This window comes from Dreissena polymorpha, chromosome 5 (assembly GCF_020536995.1).
Source record: "Dreissena polymorpha isolate Duluth1 chromosome 5, UMN_Dpol_1.0, whole genome shotgun sequence".
Taxonomy (NCBI): Eukaryota; Metazoa; Mollusca; class Bivalvia; order Myida; family Dreissenidae; genus Dreissena; species Dreissena polymorpha.
Genome location: NC_068359.1, coordinates 50,763,196 through 50,788,467, shown reverse-complemented (window position 1 = coordinate 50,788,467; position 25,272 = coordinate 50,763,196). Strand labels below are relative to the sequence as shown.

At 34.3% G+C, this 25,272-nt stretch overlaps 1 protein-coding gene and 1 long non-coding RNA gene across 2 annotated transcripts; one reads left to right on the top strand and one right to left on the bottom strand.

Annotated features, from left to right (window-relative positions):
• Positions 1 to 4,144: 4,144 nt before the first annotated feature.
• LOC127831210 (uncharacterized) lies at positions 4,145 to 7,083 on the top strand. The gene is made up of 7 exons (XM_052356200.1): positions 4,145 to 4,289; positions 4,686 to 4,874; positions 5,130 to 5,177; positions 5,667 to 5,723; positions 6,404 to 6,433; positions 6,607 to 6,676; positions 6,936 to 7,083. The coding sequence occupies exons 1-7, from the start codon at positions 4,145 to 4,147 to the stop codon at positions 7,081 to 7,083; spliced, it is 687 nt and encodes a 228-aa protein (XP_052212160.1).
• Positions 7,084 to 7,173: 90 nt separating this feature from the next.
• LOC127880492 (uncharacterized) lies at positions 7,174 to 8,597 on the bottom strand. Its single transcript, XR_008049546.1, has 3 exons — positions 8,513 to 8,597; positions 8,190 to 8,380; positions 7,174 to 7,897 (listed from the first exon to the last, which is right to left on the bottom strand). It is a non-coding gene; the product is annotated as an uncharacterized LOC127880492 (long non-coding RNA).
• Positions 8,598 to 25,272: the final 16,675 nt, after the last annotated feature.

Here is a 25,272-nt window from a genome sequence, read left to right as displayed (position 1 = left end):
TCAGATGATGTCTAGATCAAGTTTGAATATGGGTTATGCCGGATCAAAAACTAGGTCATTGGGCCATTCAGTGCGTTTTAAACATTCAGCATGTTGTCTGCTCTCTAATTCAAGTAGTTTTCATCCAATATCTTTACCAAACTTGGTCAGAAGTTTTATGATCTCTACGCCAAGTTTGAATATGGGCCATGCTGAGCCAAAAACTAGGTCATAGGGTCACTTAGTGCGTTATTTAACATTCAGCATGATGTCCGCTCTCTTATTCGAGTAGTTTTTAATCCGATCTTCAACATACGTGGTCAGAAGGTTTTTCTAGATGATGTGTAGGTCAAGTTTGAACCTGGGCCGTGCCGGGTCAAAAACTCGGTCATTGGGTCACTTTTACTGTGACAAAGCTCTAGTTTGAATCAATTTCATATTTATCTGCTATTTCCTTTAACAGAGGAGCCTGAAGATTTACAAGACAGCAACACAATTGAAAACATTTTGTCGATAAATGTCTGTATTGTGCAGGAATATGATCTAAAATATCATAATTTTTTATCCTTTCATTTACCCTTTCTACATGAATTCGGCTCCTTCCAATTTTAAAGCAAAGTAAAGCTTCCTCTTTTGTGAAATGACCTTTACTAGAAAGAAAAGGAGGAATGTTTAAAGAAACTCCAGCAGGAAGTTTATCAAAAATATTGAAGCCCTTATCAGCCAAAATCAAGTCACTTGGTTTAAGTTGCTATAATATTTTCGAGTGATCAACAATAGCTGCATCTGATGTACAGCCTGGATAAAGATCTGAACAAAAAACTAATGCACCATTTGGAGCAACACATGTAACAGAACAGCTTTTACAGTATGTCTACTTTTATCATTGCTATAAGAAAGTGTTTGATGGTTCATGTTACAAGGAACATCCTGCACAATTTCTGTAGCATCCATTGCAATTCTCACTTCTTTATATTGCAGAACTAAAGTCTTCAAATGACTTCGGCATGCATTTGAGTTGGCTTGGAATTCCTACTTTAAGTAAAATTCCTTCAAACAATATTTCATGAAGCACAGAAATATATGTATTTATAATGTTCGAAACAGTTCCACTGCTTGTATCGAATCTAACTGCCAAATCTAAGTCCTTACAATTCAGACGTAATTTCATAAGGGTGATTAATAGTTGATCCTCTAGGCTGAAGCAGGCTACAGTCCAGCCAGCAGAGTAGTTGAAAGGAGCTAACCTCTTCAGAACACCCACCAGGACTTGGAAGACATCAACAGGAAAAGATGTGTAGAGCAGCATCTGAAATAAAACAGTGTGACATGAACATATTGAGTTGTGAGTGAGCAATGTTTTAACTGCGGTAGGAAATAAAAAAGATTAGAAATTAAATACAAATAAAGCTTTTTAATTCAATCAACATTACATTTGTACTTCACTGACTTTATTCCATATTTTGTGTAACAAAAAATCATTCGGATTCAGTGATATAATTATTCTATATGTTCCAACTTAAAAAGAAAAGCAATTAGCCACTTAAAAGTATACAAGAGATGTGTTCATCAGAAACACAATGCCCCCTACTGTGCCGCTTTGAAATATTTTATTTATTTTTTACCTTTGACCTTGAAGGATGACCTTGACTTTGAACTTCCACCACTCAAAATGTGCAGCTTTATAAGATACACATGCATGCCAAATATCAAGTTACTATCTTCAATATTGCAAAAGTTATGGCCAACGTTAAAGTTTTTTTTTGAAGGACGGACAGACTGACATACTGACTGACGGACAGCTCAACTGCTATATGTCACCCTACCGGGGGCATAATAAAAGTCATTCATATACTTGTGCACAGTATCGAAATGATGGATTGTACCGAATTGCAAATGAAACAACAATAACAAAACAAGAAACTTGTATTATAACCAGAATGAATGAATGACATATTTTGTTACGTATTTTTTCATTGAGTACATTTTACAAGTATAAAAACAAATACCTTATCATTGTCATCAATAATGCCCTGAACCGACATTTTGGATGGGCGCACTTTCATGCGGCCAAGTTCACCCTCTAGACGGGCTATCTCCCTTTCTAACTCTTGAACTGCAAATGAAAAAAAAGAAAACTTTTATTATTAAAATGTTGCTGTATATTGAATGTCAATCAGTGATTTTTTACACGCAAGTCCTGCATCCTGTACTCACAAAAACCTCTAGGAATGCAAAGTTTCGAATTATGTGAGTCCAAAAAATGCATTGAAATTTCTAAAAAAATAATATCGTTTAATAAATTGGACTCATTCTTTCATTTCTGGGGCTCATAGATTTGCCAGTTATTGAGTCCCAGGACTCAGATTAGAAAATTTGTAAAAACATTTCACTTGTCACGAACACTGTATTATGTGAATTTTGAATAAGACATCAAACTGGGAATGGATATCCTTTCAGTGATTTTCTCAAACAAAACTAATCATTTAAGATCTGAATTTATTTTATCAATACATCAAGCTTAAAAAGCAATTTTCCATGACTTTTTCATTAACAGTGATTGTATTTTTATTATTTTAACTGTATTTTAAAACTGTGTTCATGCGCGGCATGGACACAGTCTTATTTTATGAGGATTATAATAAAAATTCATAAAAAATCCAGTAAAATCCAGAAAAATCCAGACACTGCAAAATCTTCCTGCAGCTATCAACCCATTTCTTCTTCTCCTTTGGGTTTATGGGGAACCTGAACAGACTACAGGTTCCATTGCCCCCAGTCCTGTGCACACAATGAATGGCAAAGCAATACACCTAATGCAATTAATTCAAATTTGACTCCAGTACATAATCTGTCTTGCGTTAATTTAATACTACTGCTAAAATTCAAGAGTTACAAAAAAATTGTGTTTGTGTATACAAAAGTTTTGGATAATTTAACACATAGGCAGACAAAAATAACCTCAGTATAAAGTTAACGATCAAGCTTTCATTTTGAACGATATAAAAAATTAAAGCAAAATGTTTTTTGTGAGTTTTGGTATGTTGGTTTTTGTGAGCTTTGTAACACACAAAAAACCAACATACCGAAACTCACAAAAAACCAACATACCAAAACCCACAAAAAACCAACATACCAAAACCCACAAAAAACCAACATACCAAAACGCACAAAAAAAAAACAACTTACCAAAACCCACATATGTGTACAAAGTGAGTTTTTTCTGTGTTTTACTCAGTTTTAACCAAGTTGGTAAAAATAACTACTTTAAACACAGAAAAAACCAACTTACTAAAACTCACAAAAACCAACATACCAAAACCCACTAAAAACCAACTTACCAAAACCAACAAAAAACCAACTTACCGAAACCCACTATGGTACCAAGTGAGTTTTTTCTGTGTTTTACAGTTTTAACCAAGTCGGTAAGCTAAAAAGACCCACTTAAACCAACTGCCAATACAGCTTGGTTTAACACGGATAAAACTCGTGTTTAACTCGAGTTTTTCACACTTATTTGGGAAGGGCAGTACTGAATTTTCTCTGTCTAAAATTAGACTTTTAAAAATAGCCAAATAATAGCTTTACATTCCGCAAGCAGAAAATTATGGTAAAGGAAACAACTTTCATATGCAAGCGTCTACTAAATAAAAAAATTGATTCATTTAAGATTTATTGTTCGTAATTTAACGACAACATTTTTGATGTGTCGTGAAATTTTGAACCCTATATAATAATTATTATCTTTATCCAGATGTAAAAACTCACTGGAAATGTACTTAATATGAAGTCTCATTCAAACGTGAAATAAAACTTATCAGTATATTTTTTGTAATCTACAGCAGCCAATTGTATAAATATGGATAACTTTAGCCAATCCAAAAGATAACCTTTGGTTAACTTTATCCGTTTTTGGATATGTTATCCAACGTGGTTATCCTATTGTATAAAAATGCAAGTCGCATTGGATATCTTTATCCGATTTGGTTAAAGTTAGCCAAACAAAAAAAAACACACAATGCATATTTAATCTGGTTCCGGTCAAGACGGTTTCGCGGAAAGTGTCATTTCAGACGACAACAAAATGGCTGAAACGCTTTCGCTTCGTAAAAAACGTTCAGTTAACTTTTCCCATGAGGAAACTGCTCTAATCCGTGAAGGTGTTATGAAATTTGACAAAGTTTTGACAAAGAAATTTTCAAGCGGCTCAACACCAGTCACCAAGAAAATTCAAGATGGGGCGTGGGCCGAAATAACGGAAAAAGTGAATTCCGTCGGTCGTGCGTGTCGCACGATTGACGACGTGAAAGGTATGCGAACGCCAACATTGATATTTTTCGGCCATTCGTTAATATGAGATATGTAAATATATGTATTTATTAATACTTAACTGATGTATTTAGGTGTAAGTATTCCACATGCCGAAGTCGAAGATCAACGTCCGTGCGCATGTAATCATAGCGCCGTTTGAAACGCAATATGAATCCGTATACAATTTCTAGAGACGATTATATAGAGATTATGCATAATTACAAAAATTTATAGAGCTTATTGTCATTCCTTCAATTTCAGAAATGAACAATTAGCATTTTCCGTAAATATCTGACAAGTTTCAAATTGCGCGAGTGACTGATTGTAATATGTTGCCGAGATAGAATAGGACAAAATTATGTAATCAGTTATTTTATTGTGTGTTATTTATTTAGAAAAATATCGGAAAATGGTCGCGAAGGCCAGAGAGTCGCTTACGATGGAGCGAAAAAACGCCCGGCAGACGGGTGGCGGACAACCGATGAAAGCCGCAGACACGGTAACAATGTCAATCATTGAAACAATGAAGGACACGCCGTCCTTCAGTGGGATTCCGGGTGCTTCTCAATCCGAAACCACCATCGGTATGTGACAACCCGTGTACTTACTTTAAAAAAAAATAACTATATTGATTATGAAAGCTCCTCTGCAATTGTACCTAACTTATAAATACAACACAATTAGATTATACCTAAATCATAAACCACTGAAAAGACTTACACTGTCGAGTGCGTAATTATTCTGTGCCAGCTACATACATGTATCTAACTATTCTTACCTTTCATTCAATATATTCACATAATTCCATTTTAATCCATACATATTTTTATTCTCGTTAGGTGCAGTGCGCAGCGCAACAGGATTTGTTGAGCTGCTCCAACTGGATGGTAATTAAATCCAATTTATTTTAATTTCCTTTGCAACAAACAAAACACATTGCATGTGCCTCCATGTCGCTTAAAAATCACACTGTCACTGATAAACATTACACGCTTCTATGCATAGAATTTTCTAGATTGTGTAGTCTTTTGGAAGAGTTCATTTTTTTCGTAGGTTAATGGGTACTAAAATAATCATTACTATGTACGCAAATGCCTTTAATGACTAGCGAGAAATTGACATTATAATCGTACTATTAATTTCCTTTCTTGCAAGTATGCTTATAATCTGAGAAATCATGCGTTTGTTTATAAAGTGTTGCATGCTCTTGTATGTGACATCTCCACGACTCCGACATTGGCGTAGGTCAGTTTGCCAAGGCAAATGAGGCTACTTCAGGGGAATACATAATATTGTTACTTTTAATAATATTTAAATATATTTAAAAATCATTTTTTTTTATATATTTCAATGATGTTCATGTATTTACATTTTAGACTTCCTCAACTTTGCTGACGATATTCGTCCATTCGACGATGATGAAACAGTAAATGGTAAGTTATATTGTTACTTTTACTTTTTTAAATACATGACTTTGTAATAGCAACATGTCAAGGAAAGTTAGATAGCTTGTCATCAATGTTCATTTGCATCCAACAATGATGTGTAATTAATATGGAGCATTAAGAAAAACACACAAATGACATTACGTAACAATTTATCACTCAATAAATCAAGTATTATTTATTTATTGTTGTACATGCATCAAAACATGGCTTTAACAATAATAATAATTAACTTACACATTTATACAAAACAAAATTTAACATTTTGAAATCAGTGATTTTGTTTGCCCAAAATTACAGCCTCTTACAAAATGTTTCCCAAATGCAAAAAGTTAAAAAAAGGTTGTTTCTTAACAGCAAAAAGTAACTTTTTTTCCAATTGTTGATCCACAGTCACAATTTTTTATTGCACTGATTTGTTTAAAGCTTTAAAAAAAATACGTTGCACAGCTTGACTACCAACTTTTGAAATTTAGTTGCCCAGGCCAAAATCTACTTGCCCCTGCTCACGGTCAACCACTAATTTCCATCCCTGATGCAGTTATAAATAATTGATATACTGTTGCTCTTAATCATATTGACTATATATGTTTAAAAAAATCACAGGAAATTAAAATAAGTTAATATTGTTTTCTAAATTATTAATAAATGATTTCATTTTTTTCCAGAAACATCAAAAGACAGCAGTGCAGATCAAGGTAAATATCATAATTGGCTTATACAATCAAGAAACGCCTATTGACCACACTTATGAAGTTAATAAGATAAGTTAAATGCATTAACTTAAAGTGTTTTATTCCATTGAAAATATTGAAACTTAACATTGAAAATAAGTATTTAACAAGATGTAAAATAAATATCTGCATTTCAGTTCTTAGTGTGCCTGTTCCTGTGAATAATAAGGAAATTAAACCAAGCAGGGATCCAGCTATTGGTAAAAGGTATATCCTAATTTTTTTCTCATTTGTTACATATTCAAACTTTGTGTAATAATTTCATTTATTTAATAAATTTAATAATACCATTAAGGAAATCAAATTTAAATGGGAAAACTCTTAGACCTTACTTAGATTTAAAAATCAACATAAACACTGCCGATGTATGACATAATAAATAAGATTTTGTTATTAAGTTATAATAACTTATTATTTATAAATGTTTATGGTAAAAAATGCTACAAAGCACTTTCCAATAAATCAGGAAAGAGCAGACCCTGAGGGAACTGCAGATGGCATATTATGCTGGAGCTATTGCAGTTCAACAGGAAAAGTTGCTACTTATGAAATCCCAGAGAGAGTTTTTTGAGGAGGGAAAGCTCATGATGGCATTTGCCAAAGACAAACTGTAAAAGAATGTCATAAAACAACATTTTTTATCATAAAAAAAAATAATTCTAAAAATGATAATAAATGATACAAATTACATTTGTAGCCGGGGTTTGTGTAAACAACACAAGGGGTTTTAAGTTCCAAGTTTTTAATATATGTAAATGATGGTCAGTGACCAAGACTTAGTGTAGAAAGTGGCAATTGAAAATAGCCAACTACAACATCTACCTCTTGCAAGGTTTTACAAACAAGTGACTTAACATTTAGTTTCTATTTAAAATTTTATGGATGTACATGAAATCATCTCACAATAAACACAAAAATGTAAACAAAAGTAAGTTATTCTTACTAATTTACACCTTTGCCTATACCAGCAAATTTAAATTACTGCAGTACACTTTCCACCAGAGTAGACACTCAGTAGTAGACAGTGTTTACAAGGTGCGTGAGAAAATTCCTGACCTATATTTAAATACATCTGTTCAATCAGCTGATGGCTGACCTAGTTGTCAGTTAAATTTAAACAATGGATCTCTATAATTATGCACAGGGAAAATAATCAAAATTATTAAACTATATATTTATGAACACACATTTTAAAGACTTGTTTTGTCTTTATCAGATGTAAATGAACACACATTTTATAGACTTGTTTTGTCTTTATCAGATGTAAATGAACACACATTTTATAGACTTGTTTTGTCTTTATCAGATGTAAATGAACACACATTTTTAAGACTTGTTTTGTCTATGTCTGTACATCAGTCTGAATACTATTACGCCATACATAGATCAAGTCACCCATGGTGCCTTGTAATGTCCGTCCGTCTTCATCTGCAATTAATGTTATTTATTGATAATTAGTTTTATTACTCATTATTATTGTAATTAATATTGTTATAAATATTATTATTTATTTATGTTATAAATGGTTTTTTAATAGTCAATATTATTATTAATATTATAATTATTGTGCATTGCTTATTAATGTAATGCTTTTGTTCATTGTTAAGCTAGATTTAAACAGCCTTTTACTTGCTTAGTAAAATATTTTTAACAAATTTATTGCACATAGTCATAACATTTGTTTCATGTATTCTTAGCATTGAATGAATTATTTTCAAACCTGAAATAGTTTGCTGTTATTGCATCCCGGATAGCCTGCCCGTCAGGGTTACCCTCAAGCTGGACAAGTGGTGGAGGTTGAGGGTCTTCTTCCTCTGGGAATGCCTCCCTCTCACCCCATGCCTTAGCGAGATTGTGCAATACTACACATGCCAGAATTATTTTTGTTACCTTGCCCGGCTTCATTCGTACCTAAATGTTTAAAGAACATTATTAAACATTTTTAAATTAAAATAAGTTAATTTAGTGCATATTTTTAGATATTTCATGTTATTAAACATAAATGTTATAGTGCTAGTTTACACATTAATACTTAATTAATACCTCTCCATGAAGGACATGAAACCTCCGCTTCAGTACACCGAATGCTCTTTCGATAACATTTCTTGTCTTTGCATGTGCGTCATTGGACATCTGTTGCTGTGGGGATCCTGGTGTAAATATGCTATAGTTACAATATTAATTTCAAACATATAACATCAAAATGAACTTATACATGTGTTATAAGAAAATATTCAGTACAATGTATTTTGTAAAGACCGGTAAATGGATAAGGTGTTCAACAGAGAAGCACTCACCAGGATGCAGGTAAGGTGTCATGAGAAACTTCCTGCATGGGTAGGCACTGCCCCCCAACACAATTCCATCCTCCAAACCTTTGAACAGAACAATTAAACAACAATTACAGAATGATCCTCTTCTAAATGTATATAATTTATTTTCACAACCATTTTGTTACAATAACCTTTAATTTAAACCTATTTATTTTAGCTCATCCACTTAAGAGTGAAATTGACTTTTTCTACTGAATGAAAAGAATTTCACCACAAGTGAGACATTTAATTAGACATTTAATATCTTTCCAACAAAAGTATGGCAAAATAATTTACAACGCACACGCTAGCAACCACTAATTTGTCTGTATCTTTCCTATCAATCTGTTCAATCAACATTTTTATAGGAAAACATAAATCTTTTGAAGTAATTTTGATATAATCATTAAAAATATATATCTTATAGACTAATAAACACAAAAACACTGTTTAAAAGTGAATATTTTCAAAACTATTGTTTTTTCTCTAACAAAATCTAAAATTCACATGTTTTTAAACAAAATACAACATCTATGTTGTATGTTTTTTAAATAAGCATTACTAACTTAAGTTTTATCAGAAAAATGTCATAATTACCATAATAAGGGGGTGGATGAATTTATAGGGTTGGATGAATAGAGAGGAAAGAAGGCTATTGGAAGTCCCTGTCTTGTGCCTCTATAATACAAAGGATCAGACTATATTTTAACCATGAAACAGACTTTACCTATCTTTATTTAGAATCGTTACGTCATTTGAACTGAGTACATGTGAGTTTTTGGGCGCAAAATATGCATTACACTGTGGAAATTTGGACTGAAAGGACGTGTGTTAAACGAAAAACTGAATAATAATAAATCGTACCAGATCATAAGTAAGTGTTACGGAATCTTTGATCTGGTGTGTAAAACAGCAGGATGCATATAAATATAAATAAATGGATTTATAAAATGATGGGATACTCAAACTTGAAGGTAAGAACTAAAATTATTTTTTGAATTTTTGTGTACAAATTGATAAATACCTCGATGGTCGCACGTTGCCAATACATTAACACTGTGATAGTGCTTTCTGTTCACATATTGCTCCTCGTGTTCATGGGGAGCAATGATGCGAACGTGCGTTCCGTCGATCGCCGCAATTACAGACGGAAATCCAGCGATTTTGAAAAAAATCTGTTTAATAATTGATTTATGTCTGTCCGTCGTCGGGAATTTATTTGTTTTGTCTTTCATGTCACACAGTTCGTCAGTTACTCTGGTCACTACCCTTGAAACCGTGGCAATGTCCACCCCAAAAGTATCCCCTATTAATTGCAAAAAATTTCCAGAAGCAAAAAATCTCAGTTTTATCAATATTTGCTGCCTCGGTGTCAAGGGTTGATTCCGTCCAGTTGGTCTCTCAAGTCTATGTCCGATCAGTCGTTCTATGCGGTCGATGCTGTCAGGTGTAAATCTAAATCGTCGTCGTATTTCTTCAGGGTCGTCAGTTTCCGTAAATCTGTCAATTCGTCGAAATTGTCTTGGTCGTCTAGCGTTCGGTATGTCAAAGTCAGCCATTTTGTCAGCGCGTTCTTCATTTGGATAAAGATAACCGACGTCAAATATCTTGGCTAAATCTTATCCAAAACTTAACCAGAACGTGAACCGTTTTGGATAACTATTTTTTTATACAATCGCTAACCAAAAAAAGATATCCTAAAATTGAAGATTACCAAAAGTTATCCGCTGGATAAGAGTTATCCATATTTATACAATTGGCTGCAGTACTTTATTATAAATGTATAAAAATGTATGGATAAAAATAAGAATGTCATGTTAGCTGCTAAATCAATATTCAGATGCCAGTTTATATAATAATTATACTTTATTTGTTTTGTACATTTTGAGTTTCGTTGTATTCAACAGTATTTCAGTCACATATAAATGACCGGTCAGTTAACCTACTCACATGTTTACTTGGGTGGGGTGGTTTACCCAGGGTTTTTCAGCCTTTATATATAACAGGGGCCTATTAAAGGCCCCTTCCCAATTAAAAATTTCTTTGGAATCATGCAGTTTTCCCAAAAAGTCCTAACTTACACCAGCTTTTTCATTTCCCAAAGCAGTAATTTTAGCGAGAATTCTTCCCAAAATGAGCAATTTCTTCCCAAAATCCATAGGCAAGGGGCCTTTTCCCAATGAAGCGAGGAAAACCCCTGTTATCTGTATTATTAATACTCATGCGAGTTACAGATAACTGCCCTAATTGACTAAATGAATAGGGGCGAGTGGCCTTAGAAGAAATAATTTCATTACCAAACCTTACATATGGTGCAAAGCCTTAAGAATCGAACCTGCGATCCTCCAATTTGAAGGCTTAGCAGGGATATGTTGAAAATATGTTTAGAAGACACTGCACAGAAACAGAATGTTAAATAACACAGAAAATGGCATCCCTGACTAGCATTTGTCAACTGCACAAACCAACTTTGGGCAATCATTTACGGGCATGCATTAAGCCTGGGTTTGGAAAAAACGCACCTCGTAATATATTATTTATAAAATGAGTTATCGATCAAAGAATTAACATTTACCATACAGTAAAAGTACACGCATATTTATTAAGTTTTTAATTTTATTTCTAAAATCTCATAATTAGTTGACAATTTGGCGTTGAGTCGTTTCACAATTACAGAGATGAGCCGTTTCGCCATGCTGTGGTCACTAACAAGGCTATATCCTTGCTACAGGCTTTCAATGCGTTACATTTTTTTTATTTTGAACTTTTTTAACATTTAAATTAGTTGTATGGTGGACGAACCAGTTATCGAACACCTAAGAAATAACGTTCAATTTCCTTAAAATTGAAAGACTTAAAATGACAAAAACATTTTGTTTTATCAAATGACTAACAGTTCAATCATTAAATGATTTATCTGTAAAGTTTTGCTGCAAACTACCTTCAAGAATTTATAACAATACTTCTCTGGTTATTGTCACCTCTAGCAGACAAAACAAAATGGCGGCCGATGTTAACATGACCTATTACCCGACACTTCATAAATACTACTCCAGTATATATAAAGTCACATGACTATCACGTGACCCGGACTCGGCAAAAAATCTGCGTCTGCTGCAATAAAAATTGCAAACGGAAATTTGCTTTTTGGTGTGTAAATGCACGTTTTGATAAATGTATTCAAAAAGTAATAGCAAAAAACACATAAAACAGTGTAAATAACAATAAATGCATCCCTTTAACCTGTTTTTGGCGCATTTGTTTCAGGCTAAGTAGGCAAGTAGGTCATGGACTTCATGTGCGACCATTTTTTTATCAATGTGACGTCATGCACACTTTTGCACATGTGCATACGAAACCAAAACAAAACGTCCGATAATAGGTGATGTTCGATAACAGGTACTTACATGATATACATAAGTTATAACGTTGGTCATGACTATTGACGTTGAGAGCATTTATTGCATATATTTATTCAAATGCACAATAAATTTTCAATACACTGCCGCAGTAGTAATTATTTAATCAACTATATAAAAATATCAAATTATTATAGATACCTGAATGTTTTGTTTATATTTTAATGGTTTATTAAATTCCCATCATTGATATTACATGTTATTCACAATGTTGTTTGACGTCCCAAAAAACCCGATGAGCGGTTCAGACTACCCGACATAATCTTATTTCACGTCAAAATTTTATTCATTAAAAGATATCGTATATAGGAAAAAACAGAATGCTTACTTATTTTACATAATATGCCATCAAAAACAAACTAGCAATAACCAGATCAAAGTGTTATACAATAAATTTTAATAAAATAGCTCAGGCGTTCGAATATACCCAACACCCTCTACATTCCCTAATCTGAATATACAACGTATCCGAAACGAATCCGAAATAATAGTCTAGATCGACCTGGATGCTTCTCGTTGGAAGACATTAATTATTTTCAGAAACTATATCAGAAAATGATCGGATTTAATAAATATTTGTTAAAACAACCTCGTACAACTTAAACGGAATTTTGGAAAACCTTGTAATTGACTCACCTTGTGTTTAAGGTTAAATCCGACGAATACGCCATCTTGAAATGTTTATCTAAAACGCGGCACCTAAATCTAACCGGCACTGTCTGGAGTCGAATGTGATTTTCGATATATATATTTTATCCCGTTTAGTATTTATAAATAATGAACGAACTGTATTTCATGAATAAATAATTGCCTACCAACCTGTTTTAAAAGAAACTAATTTTTGCCTGAATTTCAACATTAAAATCGCTGTACACTATCTAGGTTGGCGCTAAGAAATCTGAATAAAAATTCATGTTATTTCAAATGTTAGCTCCTAAAGGGTAAACATCTGCTGTATTTCTCACTAATGTACATACATTTTAGAAGCCAATTTGAGAATTTAGTAGCCAATTTGGAGATTTCAGTAGTCATGGGCTATTTTGGCTGCTGGTAACGCTAACATAGACTAATCGCTCGGAACGTATACCGAGTTGATTTGGTCTTTAGACAAGTACAACTGGGATAAGAGTGCATCCAATCAGATTGATTCTAACAAAGGCGTCATGAGATTTGCAAAATGAAAGTTAATTGGAGCAATATTTACAGGGGGTGGAGCAATGTATACACTTTTTCACATCACGTGGTTTGCGGATTTGTGTATTATGTGTGTATACAAGATTTAAGTTCCATTCAAAGTGAGGACATCGCAATATTCATACAGTTAACGTAGGTCCTTGTCTAGATTGCTAATATGCCAAAACAATGTGAGGACCCGGGTTTAAGTCCTCTGTTTTCAAAATGTCCTCACTTTGTTGGTCAAAAGTCAATAGCACGTCCTCGAATCAGTAGCTTAACAAATGCACACACATTCACACACACACACACACCCTCACACACCTTAATGCATTGAAAGTTACAATTTTAATCTAATAAAATGACAGTAAATGAATTTATAATTAATTGTTACGACAATATTTCATCATCATTAATAAAAAATTGTTCAGACGAGGTATAGTTTTATATGTTGCTAAATATTCAACTAAGGAATTCTTTGAACAAAATACAGCTTCTCAGCATAACTAGTTTCGCATTGGTTGAGTACGTTTTGGCAGTATGCGCAAACTCTCTAAAATTGTTGTCACTGTCGGACAATATTTGCCAACAAGAACACATATATATATCACTGTCTCGTGGTAAAATTTCACATTAAGTATGTTTCGCACGAAGGGAATACCCGGTATTTCAATCACTTCAATTCGTTCCATGCAGTACACGTGCATTCCTATATGATTCAAATACAAATAATTATTTTTTTGTAAAACCATTTTTTTATATTATCTGCTTTGTTTTGAACATTTATGTACATACCAAAAAATGTGTCCCTTGATCTAAGTCCATTTAAACATGTTGCTGTATTCCGATATAAACAAGTAAAGGATATTGACTATATTTTTATTTTTTCCTGTCAATTTTTATTTTTGCTCAAATGTAATAAAACTCAGTGAAGTTGTTGAGATAACAAACACCGAGCATACAAACGGCGTCAGCCCCGTTAAGTAGAAAACGTTAAGCATCAATTATATTATTACCTAAGGATATTGATATGCGTTACACTTACTTTTCATTGACATTTAAACAATGATTTCTTGCTAAAAACAAAACTTTATCCCACTTTTACAGCGAATTCGGTTGATTAAAGCCTCATTGATTTAATTTCATCTATAATCAATGGCACAGCTATAATCAACGGCACGAAATGACGTCATCAACTGCCGAACCGGGACTACTTTTTCCCACGCACCCCGTCACCTGTATTTGCCAAGTGCATAATAAAAACAATCTCAAATGTTTTTTCAATCTTTATGACCTTAAAACAAAGAAAAGTAGTAAAAAAACGTGTTTTTGTCTTTTATTGTCATTAAAACCTCTGGTATAAGGTAAATTTAACACAATGTTGCAAATAGGTTCTGTTGTTGTTGCTCCCCTTTAGAGAAATCAGTTCGAGTTGCTCCCTTTTGACCGTAGAAAACAATCGTCTGGACCAAGAAATACTGTGTTAATTTACAAGCTGTACTCGGATATGCGTCCATCTTATTTTTCTTCAAGTCAGCACCCTTTCTACCTGGCAATACGCACAAACGACACTACATCACAGTGGTTCTTTCGTCAACAATTGGGTGTCAACAAGCTTGGTCAGATGCTGAAGGTCATGGAAAAAGACGCCGGCTTTCTCAAGCACAAGAGAATAACGAACAACTCAGTTCGCAAATTCCTGGTCCAAAAACTTCGAAATGCAAACATTCCACCCACTGAAACCATGGCCATAACAGGGCACAAAAATGTCCAGTCCACAACCAATAATTCCAACATATCTGTTGAACAGCAGCAAAAGTGTTCAAACATTCTTGCTCAGTCCAGTAAATATAACAATCCAACAGATTCCTCTTGTTCACCTTCATGCACCGAAACTATGGCCAAAATGCAGCCTAGACAACCACTGTCTACCGTCGAACAAGTTGATCTTGATGTTCGCCCCACCCAGTCACTTCACCAGCAAATGTCTTTCTCTAGTTCAAACAACTTTGCCTCACAATTCTTTGTTGCCACTTTTCACATTCAAAATGTTAGTGTATATAATTAGCTTAAATCCAAGTAATCTTTGTTATTTGTCACCAAATAACCACATATTATAACAAAGAAGCAAATAGTGTGCACCTCGTGATCGACTTGATAGTTTGATATCGAAAGTGAATTATGTGTGGAGTTAGGCTACGGTGTAAACAAATGCAGTTCCTTGTGTAGCGGGAATGATTATTTTACATTAAGAAGTCTTTATTACAATCAAGTGTCCAGTCTAATTTTATCATGTAACCAGTCTTTCTAGTTTACTTAAATTGCTGAAAATTTATTCCTCATGGACTTCTTGGTGTTTAGTTACATAAATAGGAGGAGGCCAGACATCTTTTTTTGTGTTTATGTTGAACCTAATGCATTAAACCTTTGATTATTGTTACTTTGTATTTCAAGTAAGGGCAGGGCCTCCATTGTGTTATTGCCTGTTAGGGTATATAAGCCAGTGATTTTTATGCAACTTTGCTTCTTCTCACACGAACACTCAAGGCAGCCCCTGCCTACGTTCAAGGGAACAAGTCAGTTAGACATTTTATTGGTTTAGATTATTGTTTTGAGTCAGTTTTATTATTCTCAAAAAGTAAGTTAAAATCATTTATGGTCTATTATTGTAAATTAATATTTATTCCGTTCTCTTCTCCAATTAGTTAATTAAAACATTTAGTCTGTAGATGTGTGATTTAGTGTAGTATTTGGCATGTACTTTCAAATAAACTGCATATAGTGGCATTTGTTTCATGTTTTATATTACAAGTGTAATTTAACCTGGGAAAACAGGTGGTTAGGGAGAGAACAAATAATAAGCCTGTTACATTTTGGGGACCCGTCCGTTTTCAAACAAATAAACTATATTGTCATAAAACTTTTTGTTTAATTGGAGGTACATGTAGGTTTACATATGGATGCACGCTATAGAAGGGTTAGTGCATTCATATACGCACCGAGCAGTCTTGTTCTGTGTAATAGACACAAGTGAAGCGTAGCATCTGTTAAAGATCTTTTGTGAATACAAAAACAACACTGGTTGATTGATTAGTAAAAGTTAGGGTATACATAATTGGGAGTACCAATTGAAACTAGTAAATAGACATAGCTATACAAGTTTATAATTATTAAATTTATACACTCTTTGTGAAGTTAACATTTGACCAATTACAATTAAAGGAAGTCTTGCCTTCCTATTACACAAAGTGAATTTCAATGAGTGACTCTATGTCATGGTGGATCCCTTTGGGAGAAACAAGGGAAGTTAAATTCTCAGGGCTTACACAGTATAAAGCGTCAATGAATGATGATAATAATCACTGTGTTCATTCACGAAACTCCCACACACAATGGCTTCTACGCCGTCAATGCCAACAATGAATAGGCAAACACTAGCGTCAAACACATCAACAAATACTTGCGTCAGACAATTACCAACAAACATCGATGTCAAACACTTACCAACAAACACCTGTATCCACCACATATCAAAGCAGGTTATTACGCCAACAAAGCACACCGATTACACACACATATGATCAAAGCTCTGATGCACACATGAATATGATGCATTACAATACAAGCAATCCTCTAAGTAACACACATATGCATCCAATGTCTCACACACAACGCAGTAGACAATCGCATGCGGAACCACACGCAGAAACACAACTTCACCCAATGTATCATACACAACACAGTGGACAAACACCTCTCATACAAAGAAACACGGTGTCTGATAATATGACATTTGGAAAGCTACACCCCAGGAGCTCACATAGCTTACACATGGACACAGACATTGACCATATGTCACATACTCAATACAGTAGATTAAATCCTACTATGAGTGACTGTGGTCCTACTTATACAACAGCTATGCTAAACAATCATGCACACGAATCAACACCTATCGCACATCCTCAAATCATGTCTTTACGCCAAAACCACAGCACACAAAATCAAGATCGCATGTCAAAGCAAACATATAACAGCATGCGAAAAGCTAAGGAATCCGAAATTTTGATTGACAATCCACAGATTGGCAAGATTATTTTGTTCATTTTGAGAATGTAGCTCGTTGGAACAATTGGTCAAACATTGAAAAAGCCCAACAACTAGTAATGAGTTTAAAGGGTAATGCACAACGTTTACTCAGTGAGTTCAATCCCATATAATTGGACAACTATGATTATATTGTTCAAGTTTTGAATAGACGGTTCAATCCAGTTGAAAGGGAAACTGCATTTAGGTGCGAATTTCGAAATAGGAGACAAAATAGGTCTGAATCAGCAACAGAATTTGGTTATGCTCTTCAAAAATTGAGTACGAAGGCTTATCCGAATGTTCAATCTAATGCTAGGGAGATGTATGTAATCGAGCAATTTGTGCATGGTCTCACTAGACCAGAACTGCGAAGTTCAATATTGACATCCTAGTACAATAGATGCTGCTATTGCCCTAGCAACAGAATTTGAAGCGTTTGAGGGTTCACAAGGAATAATGCGAAAACCACGGTTTGATTATGAATATGAGTCTTGTAATCAAATAAAGCCGAACCAACAAGAAGTTACACTGAAGGCCATAGCAGATTTATTGAAAAACTTCACTCAAACTTTGAAAGTTAGAAGTAGGTAAAATAGTCGTGAACGCACTAACATGTCTGATAGGGAATGCTTCAAATGTCATGAAAAGGGACATATTGCTCCTAATTGTCCAAGTAGAGATAAGGAAAACTAGCTAAGACTGATGTTGCGCCCGATCAATCAGTCTGTTCACATCCAGGGCAACAAAACATTGTGATTAACTCTATCAAAAGGTCATGCTTGTTTGCAAAATTGATTATATTAGGTTACACATGCCAAGCGTTAATAGATACCGGTTCTGCAGTTAGCATTCTGTCTACTGAATTTGTTAGAAAATGTGGTATTGATCTCAACAGTTTGAAAAAAAATAGCCAAACCTTATCCGCTGCCAATGGCAGTAATATTGTAGTTCATGGTCAAATCTCAATTAGTTTTGAATTGGATAAAAAGATCATTGCATATGATTTCATAGTAGCTGATATTGATGAGGTCACAGCTATCTTAGGTAATGATTTCTTGGAAGATTTTGTCATTCAGTTAAAATTTGGCAAATCTTTAATGCAAATCGGTAAGCACAAAATCAAGCTAATTAGGCATGAAAGCTCAAAAGTAGCTCGCATTCGGCTTGGAAAAACATGTACAATTCCCGCTGACTCAAAAATGACAATCAATGCAAATATAGATGGATTATTTTATGAGCAACAAAGTATAGTTGAACCATACAAACTAGTACAAAAACGAGGCTTACTTATGGCAAAAACGGTTATTGATGCTAACCGGGCCGAAATTCCAGTTACTTTAATAAACTTGACTAACAAAAGTATCAAAACGGACCGAAATTTGACAGTTGCAAGCTTACAGCCAATTTTGTCGGTGAATGAGTTAAATGATCATACAATTAAAGACTCAATAGCCTACTCATATTCAGCCATTATTTGCTGATGCTTGCCAAAATCTTAATACTGACCAACAAAATAAGCTTAAAAGCCTCCTGAATTAGTATAGTGACATATTTGACGACAACTCTGGAAAGGTCTCGCAGACAGACCTAGTAGAGCATACAATTGATGTTGGAAACGCAAAACCAGTAAAAATTCCCCCAAGATGCGTTGAACCGAGTTCCAGTGCTTGGGCGGCACCAATTGTTTTAGTAAAGAAAAAAGATAAAACTGTCCCATTTTGCATTGACTATCGCAAACTAAACGCATTAACGAGGAAAGATGCATATCCTTTACCTAAAATAAATGATGCCCTTGATACTATTGCAGGTGCAAAATACTTCTGTACACTAGATCTGACTAGTGGATATTGGCAGGTTAAGATGGCCGATAAAAGCATATGCATAAGCATATGACCGCATTTACCTCATATTGTGGGTTATATCAATTCAAGGTTATGCCCTTTGGCCTATGCAACGCGACCGCAATATTTGGACGGCTGGTAGAATTAGTTCTGCGTGGAATGCAATGGAAACAGTGACTTTTCTATCTAGATGATATCATTGTGTTTAGAAGTACATTTGAAAAAACGTTTGTCAATTTATCTGAGGTTTTCTCTAGATTCCGTGCTGCAAAGTTATCTCTCAAACCAAAGAAATGTCATTTGTTCAAAAAGCAAGTTGAGTATCTAGGTCACATTGTTTCAGAAGAAGGAATTTCGTGTAACCCTTCAAAAATCGAGGCAGTTCGATCATGGCCTGTGCCCCAAAATAAGACTGACATTTAAAGCTTCCTAGGTCTTTTGAATTACTACAGAAGATTTATTCCCGATTGTGCACAGATTGCTTTTCCATTGACCGAATTACCTCAGAAAAGAAAACGGTTCTTTTGGTCTCAAGAATGCCAATCAAGTTGTGAACAGCTAAAAAAAGCTGATATCCCTCCAATGTTAGGCTTTCCACAAAATACTGGGATGTTCATACTTGACACAGATGGGTCACAAACAGGAATTGGTGCAGTTCTTTCTCAAGTCCAGGATGGTGATGAAAGAGTGATAGCGTATGCCAGTAAGTCACTTGATAAGTCCCAAAAGAAGTATTGTACTACAATGATTGAGCTTCTAGCTGAAGTAACTTTTGTAAAACAATTTAGGCATTACTTATGGGGAAGGAAGTTTCTTGTTCGCACGGATCATGCTTTACTCACATGTCACATGGTAGCAAAACTTTAAAGAACCGGAGGGCATGCTCGCTCGATGGTTAACCTTGTTAGACACCTACGACTTTACAGTTGAATATAGGAAAGGTGTTATGCATGGTAATGCTGATACAATGTCTAGACATCCTTTTAGAAGCCGTCGGTGTAAATGTGAAAATTGTACTGATTGCCATAATTTAAGCTCAAAAGGCAACACTTTGCCTGGAACATTAGCTCCAGAATCTGGCGTTAGTACTCCATTTAGCCCAGATGATTGTAGTGATGAGTTTCCAGAACTTCATGCTTTAAATCCTTGTCATTCCAGTAGTCAAAAAGGCATACTGATGCCTGAAGCACTCAATGGAAAGGCACGTGCGGATGATCTTCAATATTCTTCGATTCAGTCTCCTGAGAATAGTATACTTAATTCCAAGCAGAATGAAGTAGACAAAAATACTGTGTTGTGTTCCAACTGGATTGAAAATTGGTCACAAGAACAGTTAGAGGAGATGCAAAGTAGTGATTCCGACATTAAAACTTTATTACAGTTCAAGTCCGTTTCTTGTGAAAAAACATCAACGTATGTGGTCAATGAATATAGTAAAAATGTAAGAATCTTGTAGAGTTTATGGGAAACACTGATTGTAAAGGACAATTTGTTATGGATAACAGGTGAAAACGGCTTAAGACTTGTACTTCCATCAACCTTAAGGTCTGAAATTTTTAAACAGTTGCATGAAAACAGATTGGCTGGACATTTAGGTAGAGACAAAACATTAGCTTCTATCAAGAAACGATTCTATTTGCCAAACTACTGTAGTGATATAAGACGATGGATTAGTTCATGTGAAATGTGTTCACGCAGGAAACCTGGTCTAGGTTGTGGCAAATTAGAACTAAAGCAAGATATCTCGTATCAACTTCTTGATCGCATAGCATTGGACATTTTAGGACCATTACCAATAACAAGTAATGAGAATCAGTATATTCTTGTGATTTCAGATTATTACACAAAATTTACAGAAGCGTTCGCTCTCAAAGACCATAAAGCACTTACTGTTGCTGATACACCTGTTTCTCAGTTCATTTATAGATATGACGTTCCCACAATTATACATTCAGATCAAGGTCCCGAATTTGAATCCCGACTTTTTCAGCACATGTGCCTCCTTTTAGGAATACAAAAAACTAGAACTGTTACTTACAATCCCCGTTCAGATGGTTTAGTGGAGAGGTATAATCGCACAATACAAGCAATGCTGGCCATGTATGTGAACGATAACAGAGATGATTGGGATGACCATTTACCATTCATTATGATGGCTTACAGAGCATCGTGTCACGAAAGTACAAAATGTAGTCCTAATTTAATTTTATTTGGAAGGGAAATAACACTCCCTGTCGACGTCATGTTAGGAAAAATCCCAGGAACAGTGGAATATTTATGTCCTTCAGAGTATGTAGAATGGCTCAAATTGTGTATGGCTATGTCTTTCAATCAGGTTAGCGCTAATTTCAAATAGCTGCGTCGAGATAAAATAAATATTATTCTAACGGCTTGAAACCTAGAACTTTTAGCGAAGGTGAGATGGTTTGGCGATGGTATCCACCTACTGCAAATCAGAAGTTTGGTCTGGCCTGAATAGAACCATATAAGGTGCAAAAAAAGGTTACATCTGTAACCTATAAAATTGAGCATCAAATGCCAAACAAAATTTTGGTTGTACATGTAGACCATTTAAACAAAATGTCATTCTCCAATGTTATAAGTAGGTGACAAGTCAGTTTCACAAAATACTGAAATCGTAGCCGAAACAGATATAGAAACTGTATTTTTTCTAGATTCTGACACTGCATGTGAAACAGTACCAGATCCCGTATCAAACGGACAACCATACCGTACACGAGTTGGACGCACGGTTAAGCCAAAGGAGATATTCGATCCTAGTGATTTATAAATTTATTATCACATAAGGTAGTTCGGATAGTGTAAATTTCATAGTGATGATCTTCAGTTTTATTCGATCTTTGTGATTTGAAGATTTATGAGCACATAGGGTAGTTTGGTAAGTGTAAATATTATATTGATGATATTTCAATTTTATTTGATCCTAACGAACTGTAAATTAAGTTAAAAGAGATGCTGTTTGTAGGTGGTCGCAAAAGGAATTGATGTTAATGTAAATATATAATACTGACGTATCATTGCAATAACATAATTCAGTGCTATTAGTGTAAATAGGTAATTATGATACTCAATTGCGGTTAAATAACGTAGTGGTGTACGTACAAATTCATAATGATGTAGTTGCATTGTGATAAAGAGAAGCATTTATTCATATACATATACACTATTATCTTGCTGTAAATGTACATACATTGACGTTTTATTGTGATCACGCAAAATATTGACTTAAGTTTAAATGCTCAATACAAGTGTTTCATTCTGATCACATAGTGTATTACTGAAGTGTAAATATTATATTGGCTATATTTCAATTCTGATCCCATGTTTAAAAATGGTGTCAAATAGAAGGGTGTTTTTGAAATTATATTAAAATAACGGTTGTTTGTAAAGCATAGCTGTTTTCGTTGTTGTGATCAAATCGACTATTTGGAATAATACGATGGCGTATTATCTAATATTGATCATCTCATCTGAATGGTCTTCCTATGTAAATAAATAACTAAGATCATAAATTGTAATTACATCATGTTTGATGTTACTGTTTCATTTCATCATGATAAAATTTGCCATTATATCAAATTGGTGTCTAATAATGATTATTTATTAGACAAATTGGTATGTTTAATTGGCCCCGGCCTTAGGGGGGTATAGAAATACTTTGGCTGCATGTTGTATGCAAAGGGGTAGAAGTCCTCTTAAATGCAAATTTTTGTTTACTAAAAAAATACATAAAGCCAGTATATGCATGTTTAATATAATATATAATGAGACCATTATTTTGCGGAAAATATCAAATATTGTAACTACCGTTTCTCTATGAAATCTAAATATGAGTTATCTATTGCTAGATTTAAAAATAACATTTGTTTTAAATCAAGTTTTGTTGAATTTTAGTGTTAATGGATGAGTACGGATGCCATCATATTTTTGTGGAGTCTGTTTTTGCTTTTGAATATCAAATCTTAATGATTTGTGACGCATAAATAGTATTCCAGATATAAAATGCCTAGGAATTACAATTATTTTGTACATTACCTACGATGGGAGTTATCATGGAAACTTATGCGCATCCAGACCAGGATGCTTATTTTAATTTCATTTAAATTCAATAAGACATGATTAACGAAACATTTGCTTAAATAAAAAATGAATACTTATATTCCTAAACCATTATTTGTCTATATATAGTTACTTCAATTTAATTGATGAAGTTATTATTATAGTATTGAAGATTTTCTGGGTTAACCTTAGTGCGAGGAGATGTCATCATACATATTTACTGTTTGCGCTTCATTCATCACAGGTTCATTCTAGTATACATTTGTGACTTGATTGTCTAGGAATTATATAATATGATTTCCTACAATGGAGATAATTCTAGATATCTACATTTTCTAGGATTAGAATACTATTGTTGCTTTAGATAACATTTAATACGATAATGAAATTAATTTACCAAAAGACCACATTTTTCATGACTAAAATCAATGATGACATTACTTTTCATTAATAAAATTTTATGTTTATCCTGCGTTTATTTTCAGTTCGGAATGGAATCTATTGAGATTTTGGAGGGCATTAGCCAAGAGATTGAAGTCTTTTAGAACCTTGAAAGGCCTTCTTGGCCTAACCAGCCAACGGCGTGTAATATATGCGGACGCCATGAATATAACAGCTTCCACAGCTACCAGCGTCATTGGTCAGCAAAACATGAGCCCACATTTACGCTCTTTTTCTGCCCTTTATGTAATAAGAAGTATGGGCGGAAAACGGATTTGGTGGGCCACCAAAGAAAGATCCACCATTTGCTGGCAACGCCAATCCAGAGGGAGGTGGAAAACAAGCAGTTCGTTGATCCAAAGGGGACCCCTCCCTACAGGCTGGACCACAGAGCCAGGTTGAGCAAGAAACGTGCCAGGGAGGCTGAAGAGAACAGAGTGTCCCTGACAACCGATCGAGCGGACTGTAGAGATGAATTTTTGGAACTTTCCAAAGACAATCTTGCGGGTGTGAAACATTTTAAACGTTAATTTTGTTTTGTGTTGCAGTTATTTGCTACTATTGATGTTCTAATTTCATTGAATACCACTGTTTCATGTTGTTTTTTTAAGAGTTCTAAATATGTGTATATTGAAATGATTGGGATTTTACTCGTCATGGTAATCATTCCTGCTGTTTTTGTCTTCAACTAAATTAACATAGCATTTATAATTTAGGTTTTAAGGGGAGGGGAATGTAGCGGGAATGATTATTTTACATTAAGAAGTCTATTTTGCAATCAAGTCTCCAGTCTAATTTTATCATGTAACCAGTCTTTCTAGTGTACTTAAATTGCTAACCATTTATTCCTCATTGACTTCATGGTGTTTTTGGAAAGAAAATGGCTAAAATCGAGACTCACTATTGATCATGAAATATATACAAACCACTGCGCCAAAATGAACAAAATGTTGAAAAAAGCACGCGTAGATTTTTATTCAGATAAAGTAACATCCTGTGGCCGTGATCAAAAGAGAATGCACAAAATCACAAAACACTTACTAGATGGCCCATCTGTGATAGCTCTCCCGTCTGGCAAAACATCCGATGAACTAGCACAAGATTTCAATAAGTTTTTCATAAATAAAGTTGAAGGTATCAGAAAAGATATCTCTGAACATGTCCTATCTCAAGCAAATTCAAAACATAGTAATGATAATAACACAACAGCAGAAACATGCAGTTTGACACATTTCCGTCCGACAACTGAGGAAGAAGTTGAAAAAATCATTATGCAATCCCCAAATAAATATTGCGAGCTTGACCCTATTCCAACTTGGCTCCTGAAAGAATGCAAAACTGAACTGCTACCAATACTGACAAAAATCATCAATCTTTCGATGGAAACAGCAAGTGTGCCGAGATCCTTTAAAACATCATGTATAAGACCTTTATTAAAAAAGCCCACC